This window comes from Haliotis rufescens, unplaced genomic scaffold (genome assembly GCF_023055435.1).
Source record: "Haliotis rufescens isolate VD_foot unplaced genomic scaffold, xgHalRufe1.0.p SCAF_2, whole genome shotgun sequence".
NCBI lineage: Eukaryota > Metazoa > Mollusca > Gastropoda > Lepetellida > Haliotidae > Haliotis > Haliotis rufescens.
In genome coordinates this window covers 34,542,098-34,561,112 of record NW_025963890.1, presented here as the reverse complement: position 1 = coordinate 34,561,112, position 19,015 = coordinate 34,542,098, and the positions used below count along the sequence as shown (strand labels likewise).

Here is a 19,015-nt window from a genome sequence, read left to right as displayed (position 1 = left end):
CACTCACTAACTCACATAATGGATAACGATAACAAATGCAAGTCAAATTCTTTATTCTGTCGGAATAAACTCTTGTCAGAATCTCCATACACAGAATACATAATGTGTATACAATATATATATATATATTTATAGCTTGACACTTAAATTATCTCTTGATATCTAACGTGTTCATGCACAGGTACAGACACAGAAGACATGATGTCTATTTATTGCAACAGTCGAGGCTGTCGAGTCATCTATAGTTACACCTTACTTTTGCCTTGACACACTCGCAACGCTTGGAACCACGGCAGTGTCATTTAATGAAGCACTGACCACCAGAAACATACTCGCTTGACTCCACGTAGAGAAACGGACATGTTCACACAGACATCCTCCATACTTCTGAGATGTTGACCACCTTTCACGTCTTCTTAACCACTCCTACAATGGTTCGTGCATCATGCATCATGCAATGCACTGTGGAATTCGATCCTAGGGCAAGCTGGAATCTTTCGATCGTGCGTTCGAAGCTTTTTCACGCTCCTCCTTGGTTTAAACGCACCATGTCTTGTGCTTCACCAGAGTGGTAAACCATCTTAGATATCCGTTACTTTGGGTCCACACTGTTAACTGCCTCCCTTGCATACGGTTATCTAGTGAGAGGGGCAATGTTGACAGCCTTCTTTGATCTGTCCCGGGTTTCAAACATAGGGATTAATTTGACGGAAATACTACCCTGAACTCCAAAATCACACACTCGCTGACATGTGTCAGGTTGTAATAATACGAGCTACGGAATAAAGAAATACTACTGTCAGGGTGCTCGCCTGTTTGTGTACGCCCTCGTCTGAAAAAGAAAACCCACGCCAACAGTTAGTATAAGTGTCAATATTTGGGTAAACAGTTTTAAATGTCAAGAATAATCAAGAATCATGAACTGTATATATTCTTACATATCTTATGGATAACTTTTTCCGATATGACATTGTGACTGTGGCTGTGATCTGATATCACTGTTGTCATATGACATCGACAGTTTACATAACGGTACTGGTCTTATCGGTGTGATGACGTTAATGATGATAAATGAAATGTGTGAGGCATGCCACTTGGCTGTTGATAGGAAGAAACATTTCAGTTATGAAGAATAATCAATACGAGAGGTACCTGTAGCGTGGCCAACTTTAGGAGTGGTGGTCTCATGACACTGGTCGCCCTTGTATTCTGGTTTACAGACTGTACATATGTTTTGAAATTGACTGCACCTTAAACAGTTAAATGGACAGGTTTCATTGCAATACACACCACGGAAACCGCTCATACACCCTTTGTCACACTGACCCGACATGTCACAGTGTGTTTGGTTACAGTTCATGCCACATTCAAGTTGACATGCTACTCCATAAAATCCGGGCTGACACAACTGACAGGTTTTGTCAAACTGGTGACATGTCTCACACCTCTCCTCACATTTGTTTTCACAGAGGGCAGAGGTCCACCCAGGCTTACATCCTCCCTCGCACACCACGGACTGATCGTCTGTGTGATATGCCTCAGGGTCCACACAGTGTCTTGTGTGTGGATGGGAACATTTTGAGCCAGTAAAACCTTTGATACATCCATGTGTGCATTTACCAGTTAACCAGTGACACGTGATGTTGAGACATCGGACTGAACAGCGGTTATTACATTTAACGCCGTGCCATCCATCAAGGCAGCCTTTCAAACATCCTCCATCTTCTTTGTAGCAAAGACCTTCTTTGCAATTTGCATGACATCTGTGCTGGCATCGTGGACCCCATCTTCCTTCAGCACATTCCTCCAAACAGTTTCCAGTTGATAAGTCACAGTTGACCTGACCCTTGCTATTCTCCCTGCAGTGGTGTGAGCAGAGTTGGTTGCAGTAGCCAGAGTGTCTCCCAGGAACACACTGGTGACACCGTCCTGTTATCCTCTCACATCCACCATGCCAGCAAAACTCACTACATTTTTCATTACAATCGCGTCCATACCAGCCGTAGAGGCATTCCCGACACTTCGTCCCCACACAATAGGAACATCTCTCGTGGCAAACCTCACCTGTAATGATACCATGTGTGTATACTATTTACCAGTATTTGAGTACAGAAATTCCGGATATTTAACTGTATTTCAATAAATATATTGTATATTTAATACAAGTATATTATTACGAAAGCGAAAACGTGTTGTTACTATGATATACAGCTATAACTTGTTGGAGCTATTTAAACATAACAATGAAGATATACTTACTTCCATGTACCAAAGAAAATCCGAACACTGAACTGAAACACTAAAATGAAAAATGTATGAATATATATTATTTTACAAACATAATACACATTTGAGTTTTTCAACATTTGCATATGAATTATATATCAGAACGATACACGCATGAGGTAAACAGAGTTGGTTAACAGGAGTGTCATTGTCGATATGAAACATTCATGGAAAAGCAATAAGCAATCTTACCACTGCGACAACAAGCCAGGGTTGCAGTGTCATGGCATCTGTAAAGCACAATAAGCTCGTAAGACAGAGATCCAGGACAACGTCGACCTTGAAATGGATGGAATAAAGACTCTATAAGTTTGATTCGTGGCAAAAGTATCACATTGTCAACCAAGCAGAGGTGTGTATTGCTCCCAGCCTTGAATGAATGGCGACAGTACACAGTCGTGAAGTCATGTATAAATATAGACCACACGTACAGCACTTGTGTATACCTAGATTGTACACTTGTAGCTGAGGCAGCATGTCCTACAGTTAAAGTCTTGTGAGTCACACATATCAACGTTGTCCACTTGTTATTGACATATTCAGGGCAATATATATCTCTGATGCACATCTTGGAAACGTTCCAACAACTTCAATGATAAGTGTCATCAGCATTGACCTGTATCGAAGGCAAAGAGATTACTTGTTTGTGAGTGCGTGGTACATGTTGCACTAGTGTGGGGTTTCATGTTTCGCCTTTTTTTGTTCAGCCATATTCTTTTTACATGGCGACGGCCTGTAAATGAAAGAGCCTGTGCACCTGATCTACCTTTCTGAATCGTCATCTGCTTTCCAAAGAAAATGAACTTAGTAGTGAGTTTTGTGTTTAACAATTCAGAATTCGAATAGACTTTCGTTTTAGGTGACTTCATAAGAGTATGGACCTTTCCTACTCAATGTCTATGGATTTAACAGTTTGCGACGATTTTCATATGCAGCATTCACATCTTCCTTCGCTCTTGTTTATCTTCTGGGGGCATAATTCCAGAGTGAATGAATATGTTTTTTTTATGCCGCTTTTAGCAATATTGCAGCAATTTCAAGGCGACAACCATCCGAAATGGACTTCACACTTTGTATCGGTGTAATGAATCGTGAAGAGCGAAGGTTTGTACCCCTGCACTCCCCCACACACTACTAGCACATGTCAAGACACTCATTTCACCCGTCCCATATATCACCATATCGTCATCTAAGGGACGCAACTCTACAACAGATTTACAACAAATTGTGACGACAACATGTTGTATTGTCGTATTCACTGCATACTTTGAGTGCCATGAATAAACACTTCGATATATATATAATTGTTAACTGTCGCGTACTTTTGTTATGAAAACATGTATATGTGTTAATCACATAAACAATGATATGATGTCTGATCTGCATTAACGGTAGCAGTAATCATGAATGCAATAGGGACATGGTTCATCTACGTGATTTGTACACATCAAACACCTGTCAACTAGACCTTTTAATGAGTGAGTGAGTGAGTAAAACATTAACGTCACATCGGCCATATTTCAGCCATATCGTGACGAGAACTTAGACATTAATGTGGAATATGGATGGAAATGGACCTTGGATCTAATGTAACATGAGATACACTTATGCACCATGCGGCTCGACATACATCATCGATGATTACTCAATCAGCCCTTCGATATCGGGGAGATATTGCATGCGCATTATTACAGCCCAACACATACAACCCTAACTCAACTAGTGAAACATACAAAATATGCATACTTGTAATTATATACTTCTGCTTTCAGTACAATGTCTAAGGGGCCACGATTCGCTGTGCAGAGTTGCGATCCTTGGACACGCCAGAACCCTTTGATTGTGGGTTCCAATCCCGGTTCGCCCCGATTGTGTTTCTAGGTTTGTCAACACCACACCCGTGCTCGTGGGTTTCACCGAAGTGGTAAACGCCTGAGACCTGCATCACTTCGGGTTTTCCTCACACATTAAGCTGACATTGGAATAATGTTAAGAGGCGTTAACCCCAACTCACTCAGTCACTCTCATTTGAAAGTGAAAGATTAAAACGTGTTCTGTACATTTCAAAATCGTTGACATGTTAACAGCTTCATGGTTGATAAAGAATAGAAGGAAGGCACCAGAATGTAATAAATGGTTCATTGTTTCTCCCTGTCCGTCACGCCACCATTAAGTTACTTCATGGAACTCCTCCGAAGCAAAATAATGTGGTGAAGTTGAGTGTACGTAGGCGGTGAAGGAAAAAAGGAACAACACACTTCAGTTAAGTGGAAACTATTTTATTGGAAAGTGATAATAAATGCGTGTGCAGCATGTTGTCCGATTTCATTCTATTATATTATTTTACCTTTTAGTGGTCACTCAACAGAGGATGTCACAATAAATGTAACTGGCAGCTGTACTCTACAGAGTACTAAATTGAAAAGCGTTGTAACTAAAAACGAGAAACGAGACATCAAGTTGGTAGCAAAAAGAACTGTCACGTCACATCAGATGATGAGTCCACAAAGATTGATTTAAACATCTAAGATCGTGTTCCAATGTTCCTTCACGTTATGCACGAGGACAACTGATACGTTACAGTCCACATTGTTAGTGTTAACCAGATGCAGGCCTTGCTGTGTGACACCGTATCTGAAACGAGGCAAGACACTTTGACTGAAACAAACGTTATAGATGTTAAGCATAGCTACATGCGATTTTCATATAGTCTGAGAACTATCAAGAACATGTAACTACTCTTGAACATTTAATGGGTTACATGGTAATACTGAACTGTTAAGAAAGAGCATTACACAGTAAACCTCATTATGCCGGACCCCGAATTTCCAGAAATGCTTGTACAGGGAAAATCTAAATGTATACAGAGGATATACTCTGAGACAAAGATTCGTTAATCCGTATATCTGTTTTATTGTTGTAGCCAACGGTATCACGTCAAATGTATTAACACTATGTATGCACATCGACGCTAATTCCGCTTCTTTCAGTTAAGGTTTTCACCAAGGTTTGTTAACAATGTATTTTAGAATAGATATGTAGCATCATTACCTGTGACGTCTAACTTGTTGTATGACTCCACCTCTGTACACGTAGCACCAGTATACCCTACTTTACACTCAGTACAAGTCTTGTAATGTTGACTACATGCCAAACAGTTGTATGGGCAGGTTTCATTACAATATCCACCGCGGAAACCTCGTTTACACCCTCTGTCACATCGACCAGACATGTCACAGTTCAATTCCTGACAGTTCGTATGACATTCAAGTTGGCATTTGTCTCCATAAAATCCAGACATACATAACTGACATGTCTGTGAATACTGATGACATTTAAGACATCTGGTATTACATGTTTCGTTGCAACTTGCTGAAGTGTAACCATCTTCACATCCATCGGTACACGCCATGGTATGATGCTCTGCATAGTAAGCCTGGTTCAGACAGTGTCTAGTCATGGGGTACGAACAGGTGGAGCCAAGGAAACCAACCTTACATCCTTGGTTACATTTACCAGTCAACCATTCACACGTGCTGCTCAAACAACCTTCTGAACATTGCTTTTTACACTTGACGCCATACAGTCCATCAAGGCAGCCTTTCAGACATCCTCCATCTTCTTTGTAGCAAAGTTCATCTTTACAGTTTGCATGACATCTGTGCTGGCATCGTGGACCCCATCTTCCCTCTACGCAGTCCTCCAAACAGTTTCCAGTTGATAAGTCACAGTTGACCTGACCCTTGCTATTCTCCCTGCAGTGGTGTGAGCAGAGTTGGTTGCAGTAGCCAGAGTGTCTCCCAGGAACACACTGGTGACACCGTCCTGTTATCCTCTCACATCCACCATGCCAGCAAAACTCACTACATTTTTCATTACAATCGCGTCCATACCAGCCGTAGAGGCATTCCCGACACTTCGTCCCCACACAATAGGAACATCTCTCGTTGCAGGACTCATCTGTTATGACAGCAGTTACTTATTTATGAAACATACATAGTTTTCAGGACATTAATATTCGATATTGTTTTTGCTTTAATGAACTCTTGGAATATCATATAGCAGTGATACACATAGGAGTGTTAATGAAACCTTTACAGTGATTCCTGATCATAAAGAATACAATATGTGACAATGATAATTATGTAATACTCACTTGCTTGTATCAACAGAGATCCCAATCCCACCATTACACTCTGCAAAACCCATTACATCAGGTATATAATCATTTGTTTCATCAAAAGAAGTAAAAACGTAAGAGCACGATGAATGGCAGAGTAAAACATTGCGAGAGTGAAAAAACAACAAACATGCGCTATTGTCATCCGACCTCCACTTTATTGTTGCCTCAGTAAAGATCGGGTGACTTGGTGACAGGGTTGATGAATATCATCGTTTACTAGCTAATTGCATAGATTCATGGTTACTGGATTGTCTGATCCAGATTCGACTATTTAGACCGCCGTCACAAAACTGGAATATTGCCGAGTGCAGCATTAGAAAAAAACACGTACAGACAACAAACTTACATGTATATCCATCGTATAGATTAGAAACAAATACCTAACTTACCACTCCAAGTACGTGCATGCAACATTGACCCCTCATGGCATCTGAAAATATAAATAAGTACTTTGGAATACAAATAAAATAATAACTTAACCGTTAAGAACACACAGGGACATCTACTTGTTACCGATAGTATGCATGTTACTTGTTGTGACATGTGCCGAGAGCAGAAGATACAGACACCATAGAAGTCAAGCCCGAGTTTTATGATGATGATGATTATGGGGATACATTATGTTGATACAATAAATACCGTATGAAATGTGTGATACAAACAGGTAGTCCATTATGCTACTGTAAACTTACAGGCCGGGTGGTGTTGTCTAACGTCCAAGTGTTATCGGCTTGGCGTCGGCCATTGCTAGCGATTGAATGTAGTCATGTATAAAATTAGATCAGTTTTCTGAGCAGAGGTTATATATATACGAGTACATGTCTGCATATCTACCACCATGACTCAGTACTCATTGTCGTGACTCTGTGCGTTTACAATGTAAGGCTGACATAACCTGCACTACCCAATACTCGGGTGGGTTGCCCCTATAAGAAATTTTCCAGGGAATACAAAGAAAATCTGTTTTCGTTATAAACGCGTGTATAACTGCATGAATATGACCTGCATCATTTGTCGTCAAGTACCATCTACGTATGTTATGTTTTAGGGGAGAAATTAAACCGGTGATATATTACCGAAACAGTTAATGTCCGTGAACATCATGAAACATTGAATGTCATAGGACAGTAATAAATGGTAAATCGTGTTTATATACAATATTTCCTGGGCAACCATTCTGTTTTTCCTGTTGTTTGGGATGGTAAGAGGGACGTGGCATGGGGTCCTGTGGACAGCGCACATGTTGCAAATCAGGCGACGTTGGTTGTGGAGATGTAGAGTTGTGGTGACCGTGTTCGACAAGCTGGACTCCTGAGGGTTTATGAGGCTTCGGTCACGCCCCACACTAAGTCAAGTGACTTTGTTCACTCAGTCCACCCAGCAATGAAGGGTTACCCGGTAGGATGAGATGGTTATCTGGATTTAAACCTTCTAGTACCTCCTCAGGCAGCTTGTGTGGTTTTCTCCCCAGCTGTGTTTTACCAGGGACATAATGAGGTAGCTCTTAGTGCATGAATCGGTGGGTGGATTCGGGACATCACATGACAAATGTCATCCAAAGATTACTGGGATGAAAACAGTCGCCGAAATACTGCAAACTTATCAATAATATCACCATCGAATAACCATTTATTATTTGTCTTAGTTTTAGCCACCATCAAACATGAGTGTATACTTTCTTTTGTCAGGAAGTGTATTATTTTTTAATTAATATTATTGATGTTATTGTTATCATTGCTAAGGTGTTGATTAATTGACTAATTTGAAATTATCTTGTGTTTGTACATGTGTTTGATATGAGTAAGCCGGGCTCTATATTTGTTTTTTTCATGGTATGTATTGCACAACACCGGCATAGTATAGGAGTGTTTCGATGTGTGGAGGTGCCTGAGTTGGAATACCATGAGGGATGCAAGGATATTCTGTACTGACATTGATCCTGCTGTTGGGAACAGGATATACACTGCCATTAAGCATTGTCCTCATTGTTCAAATATAGAATACATACACTCAACAACAAAAGTTCCTGTGACACCAATTATTTAGTGTATTTTTCAAACAAGTAAAGTTTGGTTTTCATTATTGTAGTACATGTATGGAATCAAGTCACAAAAAAACGCAACTGCTACAGAAAAGCATGCATTCCATGAAAAAGTTGATTTTTATGCAAGCCCCATGCATTTCACAACCCAAGAATGGGTATAAAAACATGTGCGTTTACGGGATTCCATATGCATTGTTTAGCATCGTGCTGACAACAGCCACTCAGAAAAACAACAAAATTACGCAATTATTCAACATTACGAAATGCCACACCTGTCCGTAAATGAGCGTCTGATTGACCTACAGAAAGACGCCTTAAATTAGAACCTACGAAAACAATTATAGAAAAGTTGGACGTATGTGAAATAGTGCATTTAAGTATTTTCAAAACATTCAGATTTACAATGTTGTACGCCTGTTATGAGAGGATTAACAAAATCAGCGTCAAGGAACTTAAAAAGTGACATGTTTAACAGTAAGAAATAGCGTAGCGTTTTTACAATAGGTTTAGTTAAGTTAGATCATTTAATATATTCTGGAGGACATACTTGTATTATGTGCGTATAAGCATGTCGTATTGAAACCAGAGTTCTATGAAAGTGAGGAGAGGTGAAATGAGGTTTATCGTCGCGTCCAAAATTATTGCACTTGTATCGCGACGTGCATGCACATGTGTGTGTGTGTGTGTGTGTGTGTGTGTGTGTGTGTGTGTGTGTGTGTGTGTGTGTGTGTGTGTGTGTGTGTGTGTTTGTGTGGCTGCTTGTATTAGTCCGGACTAATGCTCCTTTTATAGTGCTAGCCCACTGAGATACCATGCCGCAGTTTAACAGGAATACTCAAACACAGAATTCCGACTCCAAGTCGACCAGTCCTTGTTCTAGCCCCTTAATGCCGAGCGCCGGACAGGCAAGTACCATCTTTTAACGTTTTTTAGTATGTATCGGCCGAGAATCTAACCCCGGACCTTCCGCTCTCCGGGGAGACGCTCTACGACTAGACCACGGAGGCGGTCAAGTCCTTTGATGTTTTGTTTCCTGTTGTTTAATGCCGCACTCAGCAATATTCCAGCTATATGACGGCGGTCTGTAAATAATCGAGTCTGGACCCGACAATCCAGGGATTGACAAAACGAGCATCGCGTGATCCACGCAATTTGGATACGATGACATGCATTAACCAAGTCAGCAAGCCTGACCATCCGATCCCGTTAGTCGCCTCTTACAACAAGCATGGTCGCCTTTTACGTCATGCATGGATTGCTGAAGACCCATTCTACCCCGCATCTTCACGGGTCAGAGTCCAATGAAGAAAAATGTTAACATAATAAACTTATAAAGCTAAAAAATATACTGTTAGACGAATATAAACGATTTACATGATGTAACACCGGTTTAAGCCAGTCTAGATCTCCACTATTGGTTTAAGGCCGCATTCAGCAATATTCCGATGCTGCATGCAATATGCGATGACAGTGAGTAGACGCTGATCACTACTGGTGGGACCCGTAAGCACGGAATGGTGCTTAGAAACCAAGATTTAGATTATCAGAGAGTATCTTGAATTTCGAACCCATGATAATCAAAACCTGGCTTACAAACCGATGTCTATATTCCTCTTAAACAGGAGACACCAAAGTAAAGTCAGGACAATTACAGATTACACATTTGGGTCATGTATTGTATAGAGCGCCGCCTTCGTGCTTGAGCCATAACGCCTGCCCGGAGGGCGGAAGCTCCTTGGTTTCATCACACCAAGCCGATCGCGATGAAGTACTTGAGTGGGTGAGTTAGTGAATTGGGTTTAGAGCCGCTTTGAACAGTATTACATGATATATATCGCGGCGTGTCAGCTTAATGTGGGAGAAAAGCCCGAAGTGATGCAGGTCTCAGACGTTTACCACTTCGGGGAAGCCAACGAGCACGGGTATGGTGCCGACAAACCTAGAAACATAATCGGGGCGATCCGGGATTCGAACCAAGGGACGCAACTCTGCACAGCGAATCGCGGCGCCTTAGACGTCTGGGCCACTCTAAAGTACTTGCATTATAATTGAGCTCACCGCGGAGTCAGAATTCTGTGTCTGAGTTGGGTATCCATGTTAAACTGCGGCATGGTATCTCAAGATGCCTAATGCGCGTACGAACGCACGTACACCGGCATGTACGCACACACGCACGCACGCACACACACACACACACACACACACACACACAGACACACACGCACACACACAGACACACGTACATACATGTAATTACATGTACATGCACGTCGCAACAGAAGTGCAATATCTATAAATTACTCAACTTTAATGTATACACTGAGGCTTGTACATGTTAGCTCATCGTATAATCCATAGAATAAATTATTTACAAATATGTTCTTTATGACATAATTAATAATGGAACATTTTATGTAAGCTGAATATGTATTTACACGGAGTGTTTATTTAATACAATAATCCTAAATACTCATTTTAAGAATATAGCTCGATACAGTTGGTAGTTCGCATGAGAAAACATGCATGAAAAACCTAGAGGTTAAGGTTGACTTTCTCCGAGATAACTTGGAGACTAACGAGGGGGTGCTATACTGACAATAAAGAGACAGCAAAAGAGTCATTGCTCTCTAGCCTGTGATATTAGAACGGCGACGCACTACGCTAATCATTAACATCACACCACATGCGTGCCACGATCACTAATAGATTATTACAGTCCATACAATACTTGATATCGAAACATATCGCACATGTTGTCTTTGTCTTTGATGACGTAAAGAGTACAATTCGTCATTTAGACAGTAACGTATGTCTCCAGTCACCAGGTATATGCACAATAAGTTGATAGTTAAGATTTTCTGACACTTACAGATGAAGATATTCATACTCAGTGACTGCCGACACTTTGTCCTGATTTACCGAATATTATCAATGAAAGTGTTTTCATGTCTTTGATTCTGCATTTTTTTCGTTAAACACAGGGGAGATGTAAAGAAATTTGCTTCGTACATCCCTTGATGCACAGTGAGTCTGCGTCCCAGTGGCTCCCCGTGGTTCCTCCGATGCTGTATCCTCTTCATCTTTATCCGTACGGGTGTCCTCCTGAAGACCTGCATAGTATCTGCGAAGAGTTGCCCTTTTCTTTGGGGAACTTTTGTAGACGTCTTCAAAGTCCGTCTCCGTGCCCAACCAATACGATTGCTGATCGTATATTTTAAATTGTGGGGGCTCCACTGATATGGTAATGTCCACTGCGGCGTTTGTGCTCATTTTACTTCTTTTAGTATTGTACAGAGTAGAACCCTTCACGGTGCTCGCTCTGAACGTTCTAAAGTTGATACTGCCAAGACTTCTGCTGACACGACGATAGTGACAGGCAGTGTCGATGCTCATTACGTCAGCATAGCCACTTAACATGGATTCTCGATGGGCCCTGGACGGAGGTCGCATAGGAGAGGAAGTGTCGTCGAACAGTGTATCTAATCCCTTTTTTCTCCTTTTCCCAATGGAAGTAAGCATTCGATTCCTGTGGGAACAACAATGTTTATCATAATTGGAAGATAAGCAAAGCGTATGCGCGCGCACACATACAAAACTACACACACATGCTTTGACAAATGCAAGTACAGTCATATATTCATACATTTACTTTCATCATAATTGATATGCAAAGGAGCGTTACTGCAGGTAGTCATGGGATTGAAATTAAAATTGAATTACATCATTTAAGTATATCTCTTCATCCAGTGTTAATGTGCACTGGCCTGACTTACCTATACATGATCACTGCAGCTCCTGCAAGTAGAATGAACATTCCAACTGACCCCCAAAAAGCAGCGAGTATCTCTGCTGTGCAAGAACGTTCGGGTTCGGGTTCTGAAATATACCAAGCCAGAACATTTATGTCAAGGCACAACTGAATATAAGTCCACCTACCTCGGCTCCCCCGTCGCACACAATCTGCCCGTGGATGCTCAGATCAACAGGCGGGTCGGCAAAGCGTCTTCCGTCCTCACAAAATTGACGAAGAGAATGTGTGACGTCAGCAAATTGCTGTACGACAGCGAGTTTTGGACCCTCTTCTCCAGACAAGAAAATATTTTCAACGCCTTTCACTAGCGCAGCCTGGCGCATCGTCAAAATCAGCAGTAGTGTCACAAACATTGAAGTTCTCTCCCTGCTCCCCTGAACCTCCGTTGCTCTAACAACGCCGTCTTCGCTGGCTCGGCCACGTCCGCCGCATGGAGGACGGGAGGACCCCGAATAAGTTCGCCTCTGTCTAAAAGGCACATGGACGTCCCTATCCCCCCCCCCCCCCTTCAAAGACGTCTGCAAGCGGACATGGACGTGGAGCGATGGGAGGAACGCGCCGCCGTCTGCAGGCGATTGAGGCAGGACGTGCAGGACGTCATGATCAGCAGAGGACTCAAGAGAGGCGAGGCCAAGCTGCAGCAAGTCTTCTAGGAAAAACCGGCTGAGCGGAAGACCAGCGCCAACGAAGAGTACAGCGCCAACGGACGCCATCTCTCAGCGACTGCCATTCCGGAGTAAGCCTGTACAACCGCCACAGGGGCTGCTCTGCCAGTGCCAAAGACCTTACTTCAACACGGGCGCGGATTCATGGACTCCCGAGCTCAACGGATGCCAAAAAAAAGAGAGAGAGAGCTAACCATCCTGTAGATGTGACTATATTAAAGTGTTTTTAAAAAATATATATATATTTAAATAATTTGAGCACCTGTTTATGTTGGAAAAAAAGATTGATCTCCGAAACATTTAGAAATAATGCTGATCTCATACTAAAATCAAATGGTTGCTCTCTTTCTACCACAAGTTATTCCAAAGTAACCTGTCTGGCAACCACCAAGACAAGTGCCAGTATCTCTGTTGCATTTAGTGTCTTAACATTTATCACTACATTGACATTTGGTACCATAATATCAATCAGAGCGTGTGACGTTACATCTAGTCATATTGCTAACCAATTCTGTTCAAATGACATCCCTAATGTTGATCCCGGAAACCTACTGACCTACCTCGGACAGTAGTGGTGTCTTGTGCTGGCGCTATCAGGTTGTCATTCACAGTTCCTGAAATAAACAAGAGTAAAATAGGTTCGCGTGATATATTGATACTTGACAGAGAACAAGTAAACTGTTACTCATCTGTTACTCAATATTTAAATGTGACTGGTGTATGTCTTCGTCAAAGCATTGAAAGGAAATCATGCAGACATAAATATTTATATGTGTATTTGAAATATAGTGACATGGGTTAAACGCTTACGTACCTTTACTTCCGGTCACTTTGTCATCTTGAGCAAGAACAAGAGTTAGACAGAAGTACATAATCCAAATTAGGTCCATGTTTCCCCTGTTGAAAAGGAGGATAGTAACCCAATTAATGGGAACACTATCACGAACACAAAAACAGACACTACCACTATGGCGACACATTGCCTGAATATGTTGAATAATCTTACATCCATAAACACATTCAATGTTTAAACTTGTTATGCTTCTTATCTTCTATCTATTCACTGATACATATACCACACAACTCATATTCGTAATGTACATAGGACACATTCCTTCTTCTCCAACTGTGCCTGCTATAAAAAAAACATTGGCTATTAAATCAAATGTTAAAGGAAACTGAATGTTCTCAAAAGGAAACAGTTCATGTGTTATCATTTTACGGAAAATACTGGATTATTTTGCAATATAATAACAAGATGTGTTTGTATTTCCATTTGTAATCTGTTTCTTGATCCGTAAACTTTACAGCCTGAATTTCAGTTACGTGGCAATAATATTATGCGTGCATTTTATGATCGTTTGATTGATTTTCATGAACAATGGTGCTATTTCTTTAATAGATCAAGATAACGACCATTGTTTTCTACATAATGTATGACAAGTCGTATAATGAATGAAGAGGACCTTTCAAAGAATAAGTGAATTCTTTTGAATTAATATTGAAAAATATAAAAAGGCATGGGCCGTGTTCGTGACAAATGTTAATATCATTTCCATTTTACATGCTCCAGTAAAATGCAGTCACGCGATATGTCTCTACCTGCATTTTGTTTATATGATAATAAACGTCCAAATAGATTGTGCTGACGTGAGAGTCAATAACATTTAAATATACTAGATTGTGGAGATTGTGAAATTCTGAAATGATACGGACTCTGCAGCTTTAAAGAAGGGTCTTTCCCCTAAAACTGCAAACGACAAACAACTTGTCGCTACATGTGTTTTGTGTAATGTGCTTACAAAACATTCGAAATTCGCCTCGTCAGCTATATAGATAACCCTTACCATGTTTTTCAAAAGTAATGATATCCGTTGTGTGTTTAGTTGGTGGTGTTACTCAACATACTAATCTGGGTTTCTTTTTCGAACTTTAAGTTTGACCTATATTTAACCTTTGCACCTTGACCATGCTGTTATTTCTCTAAAAAAGCATCCCAGGTTTTGTGAACATTCTCTCTTCAGAAACCACCGGAACAATGAAGCTCAAACTTCACACTGCTTCTCAAAACAATAATGACACCTGATCATGACATTTTTCAAAAGGTTCGAAGTTAGTAGTGCCGGGGCTCAACACATGTTATTTTTCGATAATATATAATTTTTTATGTACTTACCTTCTCCCTTTGATACCCTCGAATATGCTGTAAAACTCTCTCAAAAGACGTCCTTCGCTCTGAAACTTTGTATGCAACGTTGCATGGACACTACTTCCGTATATTCTGTTGTTCTTTTTCAAGATTTGATATTTTGACTTAAATGTAACATTTGCAGTTTAACAATAATAATTAGAACTTAACGAAAGTCTCCCACACTCCCCATAGGTGGCCGCATTCGAAAAACTATACCCCACACCTAATTGGAATTTACAGAATTTCCTACAGACACATTCCATACTTTCTCTGTAAACAAAGCCCTATATTTCGCTTCCATACTTTAAAATAGGGGTTATTTTCCTATCAAATATTTCAAATGAATTATTTATGGGCAGTTCAAACTTCCTTATTATAGATCTTACAGGGAAAGGGCTTATTAGCTTGTTCCGAGAGAATCTTACACCATTTAGTCCAAATAAATATTTTGTTTATCATCATATGAATTTAATGTAAGTCACTTTTAATCAAACGTATTTATGGGCACGTCTATCCTAGTCGTCTGATGCGCCGCAATTCGCTGTGCACTTCCGACGTTCCCCCTACATTAAACTGACATGCCGTAAATGGAACACCGTTGAAGGCGGCGTTAAACCCAACTCACTATAAGTATTTAGAATTCAAATTTCCACAAATCGAGATCTTCTTATAACTATTATCATGTTCACAAAGTTTTATTACTACATTTCTAAGCAGCGGGATTCTTGATGTTAGAGTGTTCGCATCGTTGGGATTTGAATATAAGTCTTATCTGTTATTTTTTTCAAAATTCAAATTTCACAAAACATTCAAAGATTTAAAGTACCGCCTCCGTGGTCTAGTGGATGTGCCAGGAGAGCGGCAGATGGGTGGTTCGATCCTCGTACAAAGATGTACTGTTACTATCCTGCCTGGCGCTCGGAATTAGGGCGATAAAACAATATTGTCTGAGTGTGAGTGGCACACACACGCACGCACGCACGCACGCGCCTACGCGCACGCACGCACGCACACACTATCTTGAATGCGACGTTAACCCCCATTAACACGGTAGATATAATGGCTATAACAAGATCCAATGTATGATAAACATTCCATTGAGATGTCGCAGAGGAGGTAACAGTTGCAAATAGCTTTGTATAAAACTCTCCAGACTGAATTCATCTACTGGTATTGAATATACATGTAATACACACACACACACACACATAGTGCGTCCGCCCGGAGAGCGGAAGGTCCGGGGTTGGATCCCCGGCCGCGTCATACCAAAAGACGTTAAAAGATGGTACTTATTGTTACCCGGTCTGGCGCTCGGCATTAAGGGGCTAAAACAAGGACCCGGAACTATAGTCAATTACTCGCGAAAATATTGTTACCGAAGACGATAGTTCGATGGTTGATGATACTTTCTTCTGTGTAGATAATAATATCATATATGTACATGGAAGTATCATGTAGGCATAAGTATCATATACGTAGATGATATTTCGTTTTTAGAATGCTTTCATAAATTGACAATAGTTCCGGGTCAGTTTATATAACCTCTGCCTTAATTTAGTATCATCTTCTAAGCTAAAGATGATTATCGTTTATAATAGGCTCCCACAATTTGTGGTATTCAAAAGGAATGTTAGAAGTTATTTGAAAAGATTAATTTCAAACGTATAAGGTAAATTTTATTTCATTTAAGAGCTTTGACTGAACCTGTAATGAATTGATACATACCCAGGCGATCGATAACTTGCCTACAGGATTTGACTTATAGTATCCCAAATCCGAGGAAATCTATCTTTTTTCATTACTGTCGTCAGTATTTGCCGTATAATGATTATTTTATTAAGAAACTCATTAAGTTTCATTTCCGCTATGCTGATCAATACAGTTGATGGATCCTCTTCACGCATGTTGGGAGTTCACGGTGATGACATATTATGAAACTAGAGGCTGTGTATACGTGACACTCTGTTATGTAAGGAAATAGTGATATGCTAAGTCGTGGACGCGCTATGAGGCTTTAAAACAAAGACCTATCGTGACATGGGGACACTGACAAATTCTCTGGATGGTGTTGATCTCCAACAGATACCCACCAAACGTTCCTTCATAAAGATAGTCATCACAATTGTTAAAATTACTTTCCCGTTAAACGATCCTTTTGTCGACGTGAACTGACACAGGGGACCAGGTGAATGTTCTTATTACGCAGATTTCTACTGCAGACTCCAGTCCAGAACGACGCACTGTGGACCCAATACAAGTTTATACATGTACGTTTTCTGGTTATTTGTTCTCTGCTTGACGGGATTTACATATCATACTAAGTTTATGATAACTAATTTGTACCTGTTGTACATACATACATACATACATACATACATACATACATACATACACACACACACACACACACACACACACACACACACACACATACACACACACACACACACACACACACACACACACACACACACACACACACATACATACGTACATACGTACATACATACGTACAGCTGTATAGAGGGGGTTCACAAACAAACAGCTGTATAGAGGGGTGTACACACATACAGCTGTATAGAGGGGTGCACAAACATACAGCTGTATTGGGGGTGCACTGACATACAGCTGTATTGGGGGTGCACAAACATACAGCTGTATAGAGGGGGTGCACAAACATACAGCTGTATAGAGGGGGTGCACAAACATACAGCTGTATAGAGGGGGTGCACAAACATACAGCTGTATAGAGGGGGTGCACAAACATACAGCTGTATAGAGGGGTGCACAAACAACAGAGAATGGAAAATATCTCAGATGCCATACTTTGACTTGTAATAAGTCATATTTGTCGTAGTTAGACTATAATATGTTTTCGTCATCCAAGTCCGCGGGAAGCTTCTAACGGGGACTCGTCAAACTGTTCCATGCGTAAAGACATCAGGCAATATATTAAAGTGCATCTTCCCGAAGCAAAGGAGTTAACTGACTGTAAATGTTTTTTTACTGAATCACCGGTGGTAATGGGAGAAAATGTGTGCACAGCTGATTGCAATTTCCGGCTTATTTTAAGAGATTAATACACACGGTAATCGTAAATTCTGCATATGAAACAACACTTACCTGAACAGGAAATACAATTGAAATGGTAAAGCATCATATCTAGTGATGTTTTATCGCAAATGTCACAGTTTCATTGACCAAGTCGGTTATCTTATATGTTCGTTCACTTGACGTAGGTTTTGACAGCACATAATACTCGATAAATCTGTACTGCTATTATGAATATTTAAAAGGTCGTAAACAAGCTCCTAGTTTCGTTGGTGAAAGAACTGAACATGACGAAGACTCCAAATATAATGTGTTGTGGCGTGGGGTATCTGGAAGGTCGGGCGGGTATGAGAATCTGGTATGTCATATTTGCACAGACATCAGAGACTTATCAACGGGAAACATAAACCGAATCTTAGTCATAAACTGATCAAGGGTATTTGGTTGATGTTTCACAAGTAAACAGCATGAGTAATTAATACAGGAAACAAACATGATGTAATAAGGTTGTGCTGATTCGGAATCAGTCGAATCACCGAGTTCTTTGAGATCAATTTTGATTTGACATTGAAGAGTGTGTTTATTCCATACCAACAATTTAACTGTTTCGTTAGTGACATGGTTTCATAAATATAATCAAACTTGTTTATGTACTGTTTGCTGTGTACTTTTTAGTTCCTCGTTTCGATACTACATGGGCACTAGCGATAGTAAAAATCAATTTATCACTTGAAGACGTGTACTGAAACGTACAAAATTACAAATTACGTAATGTAAGGGATAA

At 40.5% G+C, this 19,015-nt stretch overlaps 3 protein-coding genes across 5 annotated transcripts; all 3 read right to left on the bottom strand.

The window, feature by feature from the left end:
* Positions 1 to 36: 36 nt before the first annotated feature.
* LOC124111905 (multiple epidermal growth factor-like domains protein 10) lies at positions 37 to 4,104 on the bottom strand. The gene is made up of 4 exons (XM_046471801.2): positions 2,479 to 4,104; positions 2,260 to 2,299; positions 1,153 to 2,064; positions 37 to 832 (listed from the first exon to the last, which is right to left on the bottom strand). The coding sequence occupies exons 1-4, from the start codon at positions 2,509 to 2,511 to the stop codon at positions 756 to 758; spliced, it is 1,062 nt and encodes a 353-aa protein (XP_046327757.2). The 5' UTR covers positions 2,512 to 4,104; the 3' UTR covers positions 37 to 755.
* A 445-nt stretch (positions 4,105 to 4,549) lies between these two features.
* On the bottom strand, positions 4,550 to 7,282 carry LOC124111904 (multiple epidermal growth factor-like domains protein 10). Its single transcript, XM_046471800.2, has 5 exons — positions 7,162 to 7,282; positions 6,859 to 6,899; positions 6,443 to 6,482; positions 5,338 to 6,246; positions 4,550 to 4,920 (listed from the first exon to the last, which is right to left on the bottom strand). Exons 2-5 carry the CDS (start codon positions 6,892 to 6,894, stop codon positions 4,835 to 4,837), a joined length of 1,071 nt encoding a protein of 356 aa, XP_046327756.2. The 5' UTR covers positions 6,895 to 6,899; positions 7,162 to 7,282; the 3' UTR covers positions 4,550 to 4,834.
* Positions 7,283 to 10,806: 3,524 nt separating this feature from the next.
* On the bottom strand, positions 10,807 to 17,564 carry LOC124111908. Of its 3 annotated transcripts, XM_048399843.1 has the most exons (6): positions 16,906 to 17,564; positions 15,166 to 15,230; positions 13,804 to 13,886; positions 13,550 to 13,603; positions 12,287 to 12,389; positions 10,807 to 12,039 (listed from the first exon to the last, which is right to left on the bottom strand). In XM_048399843.1, exons 3-6 carry the CDS (start codon positions 13,877 to 13,879, stop codon positions 11,457 to 11,459), a joined length of 816 nt encoding a protein of 271 aa, XP_048255800.1. In that variant the 5' UTR covers positions 13,880 to 13,886; positions 15,166 to 15,230; positions 16,906 to 17,564; the 3' UTR covers positions 10,807 to 11,456. The 3 variants fall into 3 exon arrangements, with proteins under 3 accessions (XP_048255800.1, XP_046327770.1, XP_048255799.1); XM_046471814.2 differs by having other exon boundaries at positions 15,166 to 17,564; XM_048399842.1 differs by having other exon boundaries at positions 13,804 to 15,230.
* Between the last annotated feature and the right edge of the window lie 1,451 nt (positions 17,565 to 19,015).